This window comes from Cariama cristata, unplaced genomic scaffold, assembly GCF_000690535.1.
Source record: "Cariama cristata isolate BGI_N322 unplaced genomic scaffold, ASM69053v1 scaffold7734, whole genome shotgun sequence".
In the NCBI taxonomy this organism is placed as follows: Eukaryota; Metazoa; Chordata; class Aves; order Cariamiformes; family Cariamidae; genus Cariama; species Cariama cristata.
In genome coordinates this window covers 75,722-90,187 of record NW_009611199.1, presented here as the reverse complement: position 1 = coordinate 90,187, position 14,466 = coordinate 75,722, and the positions used below count along the sequence as shown (strand labels likewise).

The 14,466-nt window shown below is 38.1% G+C and overlaps 1 protein-coding gene across 1 annotated transcript in view; it reads right to left on the bottom strand.

Moving 5' to 3' along the window:
* Positions 1-14,466, bottom strand: part of KIF13A (kinesin family member 13A) — a 70,032-nt gene that overhangs the window by 9,659 nt on the left and 45,907 nt on the right. Inside the window, exons 18-34 of the mRNA XM_009698148.1 lie at positions 13,310-13,459; positions 12,674-12,838; positions 11,884-12,057; positions 11,185-11,336; positions 10,936-11,068; positions 10,634-10,780; positions 9,618-9,656; positions 8,196-8,295; positions 7,977-8,103; positions 6,865-6,920; positions 5,447-5,571; positions 4,256-4,432; positions 3,185-3,277; positions 2,218-2,370; positions 1,726-1,803; positions 1,125-1,172; positions 570-681 (exon numbers count right to left, since the gene is read on the bottom strand). Coding sequence (XP_009696450.1) covers positions 570-681; positions 1,125-1,172; positions 1,726-1,803; positions 2,218-2,370; positions 3,185-3,277; positions 4,256-4,432; positions 5,447-5,571; positions 6,865-6,920; positions 7,977-8,103; positions 8,196-8,295; positions 9,618-9,656; positions 10,634-10,780; positions 10,936-11,068; positions 11,185-11,336; positions 11,884-12,057; positions 12,674-12,838; positions 13,310-13,459 — 2,029 coding nt within the window. The remainder of the gene's footprint in view (positions 1-569; positions 682-1,124; positions 1,173-1,725; positions 1,804-2,217; positions 2,371-3,184; positions 3,278-4,255; positions 4,433-5,446; positions 5,572-6,864; positions 6,921-7,976; positions 8,104-8,195; positions 8,296-9,617; positions 9,657-10,633; positions 10,781-10,935; positions 11,069-11,184; positions 11,337-11,883; positions 12,058-12,673; positions 12,839-13,309; positions 13,460-14,466) is intronic.

Here is a 14,466-nt window from a genome sequence, read left to right as displayed (position 1 = left end):
TTCCTGCACAACCAGGATGATCAAAAAGGAAACTACAGGCAAGGAAGCAACGAATAAACTCTCAGTCCCACTTTATTGCAGCAGTATCTCTACCTGTATTGCCTGATCAAGGACAGCATGTTACAATTTGACCTGAAGTAAATAAGGCACCTGTGACTCACTGACACGGCACAGCAAATATCCAAATCAGGTAAAGAACCTGCAAAAGGACCCTTCCCATGTTAACAAAAGCATCTAAACAAATTCATTAAATAACAGCAGCTCTTTTTTTTTTTTTTTTTTTTTTTCTTTTTCTTTTTTTTCTTTCTACTGTTTTGATTCACACTTCGCTTGTTCTTCTGCCCTCCTCTTGGTTTTTTGGACACCTCCAACTTCCCACCCTTTCCTGGACATCTTCATGCATTTCTCCCTTTCTCCCTACTTCCAGATTACATTTAGCTGCTAAAGCAAGAAGCTGGATAATGCATTCAGTAGGAAAAGAGCCCTGAGAATTTCATTTCAGTTTAATGTAGTAATTAAAAAGCCACAAACACTGTCATTAGGGATATACATATACTTTAAAGTCTCACCACTGCCATCTTTACTCTTACGAGGTGACTCCCTGGGTAAAGTACCGTAGCATGATACATCTTGATAACTGGAAGAACAGTCAGATATATCTAGGTGACTTTCAGACCAACCCTAAGAAACAAAAATACATAAATATGCATGCTGATACAGGCAAACATGGAAACATTAATAGGTAAACTCAAAGGTACGTGTTTTTTTTTAAACAAACAAACAAACAAACTGAAGGAATGTCAAGTTACTGACTTAAGACAATTTTCCCGTCTCACACAAATGGATTGTTTAGAAGTTAATTAGTTTTCAGTGAAGTATATTAAGTTCTGCTATAACTTCCCCCTTCTTAAATATTAGTTTCTACAATTCTAGCATGAAGATCAGAGAAGTACAAGGTTTAATTCAAAATAATAGGTAATTAGTGCAGCACTTTGAAGATACGTTCTGTAAACACACCGTTAAAAACACTGTTCTCCTATTTTTTTTCAATTCTCAAATACATGTTGCTTCAAAGAGGGGGAAAAATCTGAGAGTGTGTGCTGTTTGTTCTCACATTTACATACCTTATCATCTTCATCACAGGCAGAAAGATCTAGTCGGCTACAGGATACCTACAGAACACCAACAGTCAGAATGATAAAATGCTTCCCTTTTATTTATAAAACAGAATGCCTTGAGGAAACACTGTGATCGTTTAGTCCTAACAACTTTTCTGTTACCCCTTTGCAGATAAGATTATTTATGAGGACAGCTATGTTTGTGCTCTATGAGTGGGTGACAGGAGAACACATAAAATACACACAAAATGGAAACTATCCCTTACATTATGAAAAAAGTTAAAGGGACTTTGAAGGAAAACTAATCTGAATCAGGGCAGTTGTCATCCTAAACTGCTTCCAAAATGAATATCCTTATAAAAGGAGAAGAGTTTCAACCAACCCTCCCACTTCCCTGTCAACTGTGTCATCTCCTAGGATGGACAGTTGTGGGGAGGGGTTTCAAGTGACTCATTTTCATTCATGACAACTTTCCTACCAGATGGGTAGTCCTAGCTCAGAATAATCATTACTATATCACGTTGTGCAAACCTTGTATCAACACACAAACAGCACCTCCCTGCCCCATTAGTACTAATTTACCAGAGGATAAAGGGTCGGTCCTTACATTGTGGACATTTGGAGTGCTGATGCTTCTGCGGATGTTTCTCGCTTTGGTGGAGAGTGCCTCTTTGACTGTGACTGCCTGCGTAAAGAAAGGAACACGCTAAAAACAATGCCATGGTCTCCTCACGAGAAATGATCAAGCAGGATAAAAACTTTTTTTCAGTGTGGCTAACAGCAGCAAACAAGGCTTGCACTTACAAATCTTAATTTGCACAGACAACCACCAAAATTTGTATCTGAAACTCACTCTTTGGCCTTTACCTGTTCAGATTCCGAGTACTACACCACTGCCAGCTATAGTTACTAGACCCACCGTTACTAGAATTCTTTATTATTTCACAGAAGTAAGTTAGTCTTAACGTTTATCCGTCCAATGTTCTCTAAAAAACCCTGAACTAAAACCCAAGCAACACAGTATTTTTAAAAGATCAATCATCTCTACTTGAATTCTCATAATCCAGTTCAAAAGGTCCAAGAGGTGCCTTGTCCTTGCCTGTCTTAGTCGTTCGAGGCTCAGAATGTTCTCCACTTGCAGCACACCACGTGTGTATTTTTCAATGTACGTTTCACCATCGGATGTGCCCTCATTCTCACTCCTTGCAGCCATCAGCGCTAAGGTCTCACGATCCTCAATTTCTTCTGTAGCCTAAATTACAAGTTACACTATTGAAGTCCTTAAAAATTAAAGTCTATTGTTTTTATTATATTGATTCACTTCTTTATTCCATCTCAATCCAGAAATTAATTTGAATCGATAATCCTTAACTTCATCAGTAATCCTAACTATAATCAATGACCCAAGACTTTTCAATACAGATGTAAAAGATGCTGAACTAAGAAGAGGAGAAGTTTTGCATGTTTGCTTTAGTTAATGTACTTCTAGAAACAATGCATATATAACCTGAAATCACATACACTAAGGATTAGCTAATGACAACTTCCTAGGAAAATAAATGCAGCTTCCTTCCCAAATCTTAGATAGGCTCCCTACAGTTTAAAATTTAAGTATTACTCCACAAAACTGACAATTGCATGGTGACAAGTCTATTTGTTTTCATTAGTCCAGTTTGTTTACCTTTAAAATAAATTTTATAGCACATTTTCAATTTGTATGAGCTTTTTCTATAAAAAGAAATTTATATTCTTGCAAACTCATTTTCCCAGCTATTCTGACCTGAACGGTCCTCTGAGTACCCTCTGTATTCTCCCTGTAGACACTAACGTGATTTCAAAAATACCTCTACTACAAGAACTCAGTTAAACACAGCAGAAGAGAAAATAAAATCCCTGCAGGTTTCAACTGTTTAAAGATAAACACAATCTCACCACGGAACTTCAGTATATACACTTTGGCAAGCTGCCTCACAGTAGCAAAGCAGGACATTTACTTCCCAATCACTATCACCCACTGCAGTAGGTTCCTTTCAGTGAATTTGCCAGAGTAACATGGTATAATTTACCTTTGGTATATTGGATACTATTTCATAGGTCACTCCACAGGCATAATATATATTTTTCAAGGATATTCTCCTTTTCAGGCTCTGAGTAAAACTCTAGAAACAAAGTAATTTCCAATTATTGTTTTGATAATGACTATGTATGACATCCTAAGAAATCAAAGGTCGCAATGCAAAAACTTATTTTACCATAAAAGCACATTTTTAAGGACGATAATTTTGTAAGTTCCTCTGTAGCATTAATGATTCTTTAAGTACTCTTTACAGGTGAAAAAGCCAAATCAGTAACAGTTTCCTCCTGGTTTGCACTGATGCTCTATCCTCGTGTAGTAACTTGTAACGGCAAAGCTGTAACTGTAAGGAGTCTCTTAAAGTACAGATACCATCATTTCTCATTTTGTCAGCCACCTGTTAAACAGGTAGAAAATCCCTTTTGCAATAGTAAAGCTTAAGTCTGCTTTCTAGCCAAAACTGAAACAGTAAGCAAAGTTTACGCTGTTGTAATCACAAGCTTACCACGCTTCATTGCCAGGTTAGTTAGCCCTTCCATCACTACCTGTAAACTTAACTTTCATCTAATAAGGGATTTTAGACAAATGGAACTAGCAAAGGACAGTACGCCAAATGCAAAAAGGCACAGAATTCAGCTGCTGAGCAAGTTGCTTAGTAGTACAACAGCTGTTTTGTGCTCCTCCCTTCACTGCACTGCAAAATCTGAAGCAATTCTGAAATACGCTCTTGGTCTCAATCATCTGGGAAACAGAAAGGAATAATTTTAGAGAGCCCTTCATTGTCTAAACCCACAAAGCAGCAAAGCAAGGGGAACAGCAACCACTCGTGTGGTCAAAGAAAACATCCTATCCAAAACCATCACGTTCAAGTGGGTAGAGAACGTATACCTTTAGGTAGTGATGGGAAACAAGCCTAGCTTGTAATTAAGAGAAAGTAGCAAAGAGAGAAAGAAAAAAGACCTGTTGTGTCCTTTTTAGCTTCTTAGCAGCTAAGATTACACATTCATAAAATTAAGGATATGAAGCAAAATTAATAATAAAGAATAAGATATAAACTTATTACCTGCTTGTTATAAATATTGGCTGCAATCCTTTTGCGTAATACCAGTTCCATTGCAGCAGGATGGCTGAGCTGCACAGTTGTCTTCACTATTAAGTAAATTCGCTCATTTTGAGGAGTTATCCTATTCAGGTGCACTGAATCATGGACAGAAGAGTCCCAAGCAGCAGTGGCTGAAACCTATGGAGACAAATGAAGTGGAGGAAGGAAAGCGAAATCAACCATCTAATTACTCTAACAACAGGTATAATCTGCAAATGATTCAAACACAAAGTACAATAACTCTTTAATGAGAGAAAAATAAGCATCATTGAACAAAGTGGAGTCAAACTTCTTTTTCATAGTAAGAAATTTATCAGAAGCAGCATAAAAGAGGTGTTAAGATATCGGGGAAAACGCTAATGAGCAAAATCTCTGCACTGTGCAAACCGTGCCCCAAAAGGAAGTCTTCACACAGCTGGAGACGGAAAGGAAAGCAGAAGCAAGACTGGAGGAAGGAATACAAATCCTACTGCAACCGTACTAAAAGTTGTATTAAATTCAATGTCAAATCTTCCACCTGTGTTGGATTAGGTTGTAACAGCCTATACACAATAAACATGCTCCCACCCTGCAGAACATCTTTTTCCTTGCCCCACCTCCTCCCTAACTTCGGCGTCCCATGTATTCTGGAAATGGTCTCTCAAGCAATGGCCTGAGCTGGCACAGAACGTGGAAGAAATGAGTTCAGAAATTCCAAAATGGGTTCAGAATCATTCATTTCCAACAATTCCCAAACTTTATATTACAAAAAGTAATTGTGAACTATACAGGAAAAAGTTTTATTTAAATATTAAGCTTTGCCTAGTGTGTACAATAAATGAAGCAGTTTTCTCTGAAGAATCAAGAGCCTGCAAGAGCGGGTAAGGAAAGAAGAAAAAGGGATTGCAAGTCCGGCAGTTGAATTATTCTTTTGCCAAGAAGAGCTAAGACTTGTCACCTCCGAATTAATGCAGAAGAGCTAACAAGTCATATCCTTTTAAATTCTAAATAAATAAGCCAAAAAATGAAGGCAGCACTAGAAACAGATGGTACTTCTAAGACAAAAAGGTAATAATAACAACGATTAATCACATACAAGTAGAAAATAAGACATAAGAAGAACGTGTTAACATAAGCTGCAGTTGTCAAGAAGGAGGCTTGCTAACAATTTACCTCATCATCACTGTGTTTTATGATCGGCAGATAAAAGAATGGGCTCCCATGCTCCTTTGGTAGTATTGAGTTAACTCCTGATGCATGGGGACCTATAAGCTGTTCATTGGCACTGAGGTCATCAGCTAATGAAACAAATGTGCAAAGAATGAAATAGTTTTATACCAAAGGATATTAATATATAGAGGCAAAGTTGTAATACAAAGTTGTAATAAAGTCCTACCCATACTTCATAATACATTTAATCCTAATTAATCTTATTACTATCCAGTATTTTGAAGATGATTTCAGCATACAAAAGAAGAGAAGTAAAACCAGGCTAAGACTTGGCCTGAACACATTCTCACATAACCTAAATGGAATTCAAAACTATTTCTAGGTATTCATAACATTAACGTACCCAGCCAGAAAATTTCTGATTTATCCACCTGTCAGCCTAACCACCGCATCTCTTAGTTAAATCACTTCTGATGTATCAGGGAATCTTTAAATTGAGAATAGCAGTTCTGGCTACATTAGGCTTTTAGATAAACACAAAAAAAGTTGCGCAACGATCCATCAGTCTGTTCAAAAAACCTATTTGATCTTCTGTCTGCTAATCTCTGCTGGTAATGAAAAAAAACCAAATAAAAACATTCCTTGTGAGCACAGATGAAGGAAAGCATGTATATCATTTTCCAAAAGCAGCTTCTAAAGCAGGTATTAATGTGCTGCCTATACAAACACGTCCAGTAGCCCACTACAGTGCTGGATGTGACAAGGCCTGTGGATTCTCCTCTGCTTTATGTCCAAGTTTATACTTACAGACTTGCTTCCGAAACCGTCCTCAAATGTGGTGCTAACTCTAGTCTCTTGTGGCTTACAGTATCAGTGTCTTAGGAATAGGTATCAATAGTCTTCTCACATGTAAAACTAAATACCTTAGTTACCCTTAAATAGAGGAAGAACATCTAGATTCTCTAACAAAATGCTCATTATAGTCCTAACACACTCTTCATTAAACCAGCTGTTTAAGACTCTACAGATACCTCAGTGGAAGGAGGTCTGAAAGCGCTGGGACATTCTCCTTCAGTGCTTTAATGACATGTGGATTTGTACAACAAAACATTTAGAGGATTTTCTTATCTGCTGTCTGATTCAAACTAAGCTTGCTGTCTTACACTATTTTCTGTTGGACAGCCCATCCCTGTACTCACATGTTCCCAAATTTTTTTCTTTATTTTAGAACAGTTGTGCTTAATTATTCCAACATAAAGAATCAGAAGAAAAAACATTTTACAAGCCGTATCAGACAGTACCATTGCCAGGACTCGTTTGATTTCTTAGACATTTCAAATTCATTCTTCCATTTCTCAATTTATTGATCCAAACTAATTCCCACCCCACCCCCAGTTTCTTAATCTGCTGTTACAACATACCATTCAAATCAAGGAAGAGGACGGGTATGTGTGTTTCCATTCCTGCAGGTGGAATCCTGAAACAAAACAAACTGCTGTCAACAAGGAAGGCAAATTCATACCTAAGCTAATTTGGGCAAACAGATCTCCATGCAAGATTCATTAACTGCAACCAATGACTAAAGCTGTTGACATTTTGATGGCTAATCTGAATGCCTATGTTGCACAGCCAATATTTCCTTTATCTACACATGCGGCTAAATGTAATGCTTTGCCAAAATTTAATCCACACTGCACAGCACGCTTCAGTCACTGCAAGGATGAGAGTTTTAAACATCCTGCTCTGTTTCTTATAAAGTTAACTGGTTGCAGTCATCTCACACATAGAGGTTAGCAAACTTTCAAACAACTAGATATGTAACTATCGGCAAGGCATAGTCTTTGTATCAATAGATACATTTTTAGCAATATGACCACAGCACACTTAGGTGGATAAGGGGAAAAAAGTGGCGAGGAAGGAATATCACTCCATCATTCACCAAATAAAGAAGAGATATTAGGTATTATCAGAGACATCAGTGTACACTTGATTAGAGTCATATTTCTTGTCCACACTTTCCCAAACGTAACATGTTGCATTCCTCATTTTTGCATGTCAGTTCCAACGATCTTAGTTAAATGTAAATTAAATTAAAGGAGAAATATATTAAAAATTCAAACTAAAGAGAAGAGAATACATCCTTTGAAATCAGAATTTCTTCCCTCCACATCCCTTACCAGTGAAATTATCACGTTCTACCATTCATTTTTGAACCACTCCTTTTCTTAAAGGAGTAAAACTACAGGATAACTTTCTCAGAATTTTGTAAAATTGTAGAATACTATGTTAAATTCAAAAGCAAGCTTTCAAGGTTTGAAAAGATCTCAACACTACTTTACATTGTATGTTAACTAAGCAAACCTTTCTTACATTCAAACCAGCACCTGACCTTCTAGCATTCTGCCAGCTGAGCGTAATTTGTAGTACTACAGGAAAACGTAGAAAGCTCTAAAACATCCGCAGATTTTTACCTCGTAGTGTGCAATGTTCATGCAGAAAAAGTTAACCACTCCAATGGATTTTCTGAACATACCAGTTTGCAGGGGCACCGGGAATTCCACTGCCTGGTGCTGGAACAAACACAGCATTCCTCTCTTCCGTCAGCCCGACCCACTGTTCCACCAGCCGGGCTTCTCGTTCTATATCGTCCTCTGATTTTTCTACAGTGAAAGGGCTTAGTATTATACATGAGATACATTTTTTTGTGGTATAGGGAATAACATACTTATGGCAAGGACTTAAAGCTTCAAACCTTGTTTATTGCTGATCTTTTGAATCTGCTCATCTAAGTATTCTCTGCGTTTTATCAATGCATCAGACCACCTTTCTCGTACACAGTTTAAATCTTCTTCCTAACACGGAAAGAGAAAGGAAAGTTATTAGGCTATGTGGTTAAGATTAAAGGGCAGTGAATTTTGTGATAATTTCATCAGAATTGATATTAAACAGCTTGCATGATGCAGAAAACTTTTTTCCCCAAATGACATGCACACTGAGTAAGTACCTCATCACCCATGAATGGAAGCTTATTTGCTTTCAAGTCTCAGATTCCAACAGGAGGAAAAGAAGATGCGACTGCCTCAGGTGCTGAACGGAATTATGCATTATAGGCTAATTACTCACAGAAGTGGCAATCAAACTTTTCAATAGCATACAGAACAGGAAAAACAGGTATCATCAGTGGATCGTAAGTTCTCCTGAAGATTAGACAGGTCAGTATGCCCTCAAACCTGCACAAAATTCCATTGCTAGCAGCTGCTATCAGTGCAATTAAAAGATTTCTCATGCAAACAAAACCCGTCATGCAATCATGCTTTGTGGTATCACAGAAAATCTGATTCGTTCTTCTCTGTGATATGTCAGGAAGCGCATAAACAGCCGGCAAGAAGTTAGTACCTTAATTGATATTTTTGAGACTGCTGTAAAACCTAACACATTATCTTAAGGGACGTCAGCATTCTCACCTAACTGGTTTTACTTCTGTAAGGCCGCCTACTAGAAATAAGTCTTCCATGTAGAAGTCTGAAATGTGATTTACTTTCTAAGGCATTTCTTCTTCTGCCCTTTGTTGCCTTTTAAATGAGTCTTCTGTTATACTGTCTAAACTGTGCCTGTCTTATATTTACTTATCACACAAAAAACCAAGCTCAAGGCTTGTTTTTGTGTAGATAAAAAAAAAAGCTTCACTGAAGCTTCTGTGTTCCCCCACTCACATCCTCCCCTCTCTCTCCCACAAGCACTTCAGAAAACTGCACAACTTGAAAGGTTACGATGTTCCCTTTAGAAAACTAACAAAAAATCCTATGCTGTGTAATTTGGTTAGGAAAGATGCCTGCAGCTGCAGGTGGTTGTTCTTTTCCCTATGATATCCACTGGAAACTGTTTTCATTCTAAAGTAACGTTTCTAAACTTTTATTCATAGCGTAATTCATGTAGCCAGTTAGGAGAGCAAACTGCTGAGTACTAGAGAAGAGAGCACGCTGCAAGAGTATAAAGTCACAAGATAAACTGAAATATCAGTGTTTTATAGCCCAGGTAGCCTCTTAAATGCACAGCACATATGTATTTCAAAGCCGCTTTTGCTTGCTCCAGTACGCTTGTTCATTTGAAAGTTGCTGGCTATTAGCATTAGCTGTGCCCCATGCCACAGGATTGACAGCAACAGCAGCAATACCTGGTAACTATCCATATCACCACCATCATCCTCCTCCTTCTGGTAGGAGAAAATAAATTTTGTAAAACACAAAAAACCATGCATTTCTCTCAACAGAAACTCACAGAAATACCCCAAAACATGAATACAAACATTTCTGACACAAACTTGTAAAATGTTAAAATTACAACATTCAAATAACCAAAGTCTTATTAACAGGTAAAATCAGATTATTTTTTTTTCCATTACAGACTATAGCAGTACTAGTGAATACATTTATTTTAAAAAAAAACAACAAAAAACACCACAGAATACAGTGCCAGAAAAAGGACTGAGCAAGCCCATCACCAATCTTCCAAGTTTTATCATTTCATCTGTATTTAAGGTTAAGGAACTTGTGGTTCTGAATGTAACCCTTCTGACAAAAGTCACCTTGCTTCCCTCTGTGGCCCATTCCACTTGTTCTTTGCCGTCACTGTCAAAATCATGCTTTCCTTCCAACATGAATTTGTCCAGTATCAGCATGAAATAATTTATACTTCTTAAAGACTTTCTGCTACATGAAATAGTTCTTTCACATTCTGTGATGGCTATTTTTGATCCTGATTGAATAACTCAGTCCTTTTTGAAAAGGTAAATGGTATCTCACTACAAGACATTTTCTCTACTAATTTTCTTTTTTTTCTGCTTTTCCCCTCCTCAGCTTTCACTGTCCCTGTAAGGGAGGGAAACTAACGGCACTAGGAATCTAGTATTAATCACCTCTACACACAAAGGTAAAAACAATTTCCACATTCACACAATCTTGTGTGTGTTCAAATACGACACTTGGTACTTTATCAGTTATACACTGAGTTATAAGCAAAAAAGAAGCAGGTTTAGCACCATATGCTCACATTACGTGTATTAACCTCAAACACGTGTAAAACTGCAAAATAACATATCGTGTACCAGTGCGCTAAGGTCCCTTTTGGAATTACGTCGGGCTGACTCTAGAATAGTGAAACCAAACGAAACTGAAAAATTAACTGTCTTACCTGGTAGCTGTCCAAGCCCCTTTGCAGTTTGGTTGATCTGGCAGTCACACCACCTATAGAGACTGAAAGAATTGCTTCTACCATGAGAGGCAGTGTCCCCGAATGTTGTACAGGCTTCACTGTCACCTGAACTCTACGAGAATGACCCTGAGCAGGTAATTGAGAGACAGAAAGACAAAGAGAGAGAGAAAAAAATGAAGGAAAAAAAAAACCAAACCAAAAAAACCCAAACAGAAAGAAACTAAGAATAAAATTAATAATCAATTTAAGCATGAATAAGAAGATGGGGAAATGATATGTACCTGCCTAAGCTGGAAAATTCCCCCTGTGTTTACATCTTTTGCCTGATGGAGTTCAACTGCAGTATATTCTCCCATCTCATTCAATTCTTGTATGGAAATCCATATTTCTATTCTTCGAGTTACTTCGTTCCACCTAAAAAGATGACCCCACAAAAACTAATGATTGCCTCAAAGTGTATTTTGTGTACTACAAGTACTAGAAAGCCTTCGGAAAGCTGACAGAAGCATTCACGTGTAATTTATTTGTACCTGTCTCTCAGCGTCCTAGTTTTAGCATGAAGAGAATCAACTTCCCAAACAGAGCTGCCATTGCCAGTACATCTGTGACCCCACACCTCAATAGCAAGTGCCCCTTCTGAAATGAACTCTAAAAACTCCTCTGTAACATTCACCACGTAGTCCTGCCAATGAGAAAAACAAATCACATCCAATCATATGAAATAATTGTATCTCCTCAACCAGTTTGTAAGGACACACCAAACAACTAACCACCCGCATGGTAAAACCATACAGTTTGGATCATAAAGCTTGACTCTGGTCGAGAAAGTTGTGAAACATATAACCTCCGCGATTCCTGCTTCTGCATACTGCATTTCATGCTTTGAAAATTTCCATTAAAAAAAAGCTCCAATGATCTTTTGTAGGTTACTGAGCTTACCGAACATTATATAATAAGATGTTATTATATAAACTATCATTTCCCCCATACATTAAAGATGACACCTGAATTTAAAAGACCACTAATTAAAAGATTTTTTTTCATTTCACTGCATTTTAAAGAAGCTAGGAAGTGAAATATTATGGCATTCAAAAGTACAGTCAAAAGTCATTAGTTGTATGACTTGATTCCCTCCGCCTTCCCCCAGCAAAACAAGGCTCAAATTCTGAATAGCTTATCTCAAACATACCATCCTCCCGGTAACACTACTTCATAATAAAAATAGTTACCTTACAGTGAGAGAAGGTCACTGTAAAATGAGCATCTTTGCTTTGAGGTGAAGGCACATCTGGATCTACCACGGGTGCTGCTACTGTTGACTTGCGTTGATCCCAAAATGTATATTGACAAAAGACAAAGTTGGAGAGATTAGGCGGCAGTCCGGTTGCTTCTTTTATTTTTACCTGAGGAGACAAAACAGATGTTGTCATAAATATGATTGTTTCTCCTTCAGCTGTAAATTCTTCAAGAACTAAGTATTTAATCCAAAAGTACCAACAGCCAAGAAGAATTTTCAAATTAAAGACATCCCCAATTGCTTTGTAAGGATGTCCCTATTTAGGAAATCTTTATTTTGCATATACAGAAATGCAGATGTAAGGAAAGCAGTTACATGCCCACCAGTACATGTTTTCTTTGAGGAAGCCGATACAGTCAAGTGGAGAATGAAGCACTTCATCACAGAAGAAATGAAATCCAGACACCACCCACAGATACTACATTAGATGATCAAACAAACCGTAGGAGATGGTTACATGGAACAACTGTTTCCCCAAGGACAGTCCTTGTAACATCAGTATTTATGACGTAGACCAGCATATACTAGAAACTAATGTGAATTAATTCAGCCACTGGCAACCACAGACTGACCTACACTGAACTGGAACAAGAGAAATCTCTCTTTTCTCTTAAGAGAATTTTAAGCAAGCAACAGCCTACATAGCTTAGTACTTTACATCAGACTGACTAGATAGTTACAAAGGCCTGAAACTGTTAACTTCATCATGTGTTCTCACTTACCCTGCAGGAAAGCTTTTTGGCTCTATGAATAACTTCTCCATTGTTATCCATGACTTCCAGACTCCCACTCTCACTGGAGTTCTCAGATGAGTCATCTCCTTCTACTACACGTTCTGGGACAGACCCAGTGACTCGCATTACTTCAACATGCAACCGTCCTGCAACCTAAGGCAAGATAAATACTAAGAACCTGTGCTCAAGGGACTTAAGAGTGTAGATATCTAACTCTAGGAGGTGTGCAGAATCAGAACTGAACTGCTCTCAACACCAGATGAAAAGCAAGAATGTCAAAAAAAAGAGAAGAAAGGGATTAAAAAAAAAATTTGTACGCAGAACTACTGACGTTTTTAATTCACACACAACTGAGAAGGTATACAGTGTTATCCCTGTACGTCAGAACCACAGTATGCCGGGTTTTGCTCAGTTACCTACGCTGCATTTTATTCTACTATTTTAGTAGCTGGATAACTGTAAACAACTCAACAGAAAACATACATAGTGATTTGGAAAACACTTATTCACTGGGAAACAAGACAATAAGCACCACGTTAAGTCTCCCAGCAAAAAGCCACGTTACCTCTATAGGTATGAGCACCTATAGGCATGCCTATACGTTAGGGCCCTGCTTGGCTTTACCTCCCCCTGCTGACTGATGATGGGCACAGCATACTGCAGCTTCACATCATAGAAAAGGCACTCCAAAAACACATTGGCCACGCCAATTAAGTTGTGGTTCTCTTGCGCTTCGTAAAAAGGATCACCTCTTTTGCCAATCAGCTTCCTTATCTGTTTTAAAGATCACAAAAGTTATGTCAAAACCTGTAACCGTAAGAACACAAAATCAAATAACCACATAGTATAAGAGCACAAAGATGAAGTCACTACCGATCTCTTCTGTTCCTTCCTGTTACAGAAGTGGAAAGAGACCAGACATATATTACAGATCTGAAATGAAATCTTTGAGATGAGACATTATACAATCCTTTCTTTACTATGGGATATAGTAATATGATGACCTACATTTTTTAGCGATGCCAAGACAAAGCAGATTTTACCATGAGCAAGCACAGTAGCCGTTAATTTCAAGAAGTTTCACCTTACTTTTCTGCTCTGTTTACACTTGTTAAATGAGAGGACAAACCATCCTCGGGTTGAATAGCTGGTCTGGCTGCTGGGTACCACTACAAGGGCAAAAGGGAAGGTGCAGGATGACTCCTACTTAAGCCTACAACTGTTCTTAGGACTCCCAGAGAGCTGAGATCACATCTGCAGCATTTTTCTACGCAAGTACTCCATACGCAGCCACAGAGAATTCAGGTAGATTCCTAGCATGATATGCACCCCTCAGTGGACTTGTTAGCTCCTTCCCATCTCCTCTTCCTTCATTTTCAACACATGCATTTGACCTGTGTGTTTCTACGTAGCACATAGAACACATGCATTATGGACAACATAGGTCATGGCAAGGATGATCCTGGCTCAGGCAGACAGAATATATTCAAAGGATGTGCCACCAGTTCTTACTAAAGGCAGCACCAAAATCATCGTTGTCTTCAGTGGGCACAGATGAAGTGTTTGATCTCCCCTGCGTTATGATTTTAAGAGATCCCCATTGTCCCATCCAAGGTATGTTACAAAGACCCAACAGCTGTTCAAACATATTTGAGAATGATTCTTGATGCAAGTAATTTAGGTGCTCCCTATCAGCCACAGAACAGCAAGATACACTTCCAATGTGCTTCCACCTGGATACTTAGAGGACACCTTCTGCAACACCAAATCTCACGTCTCTC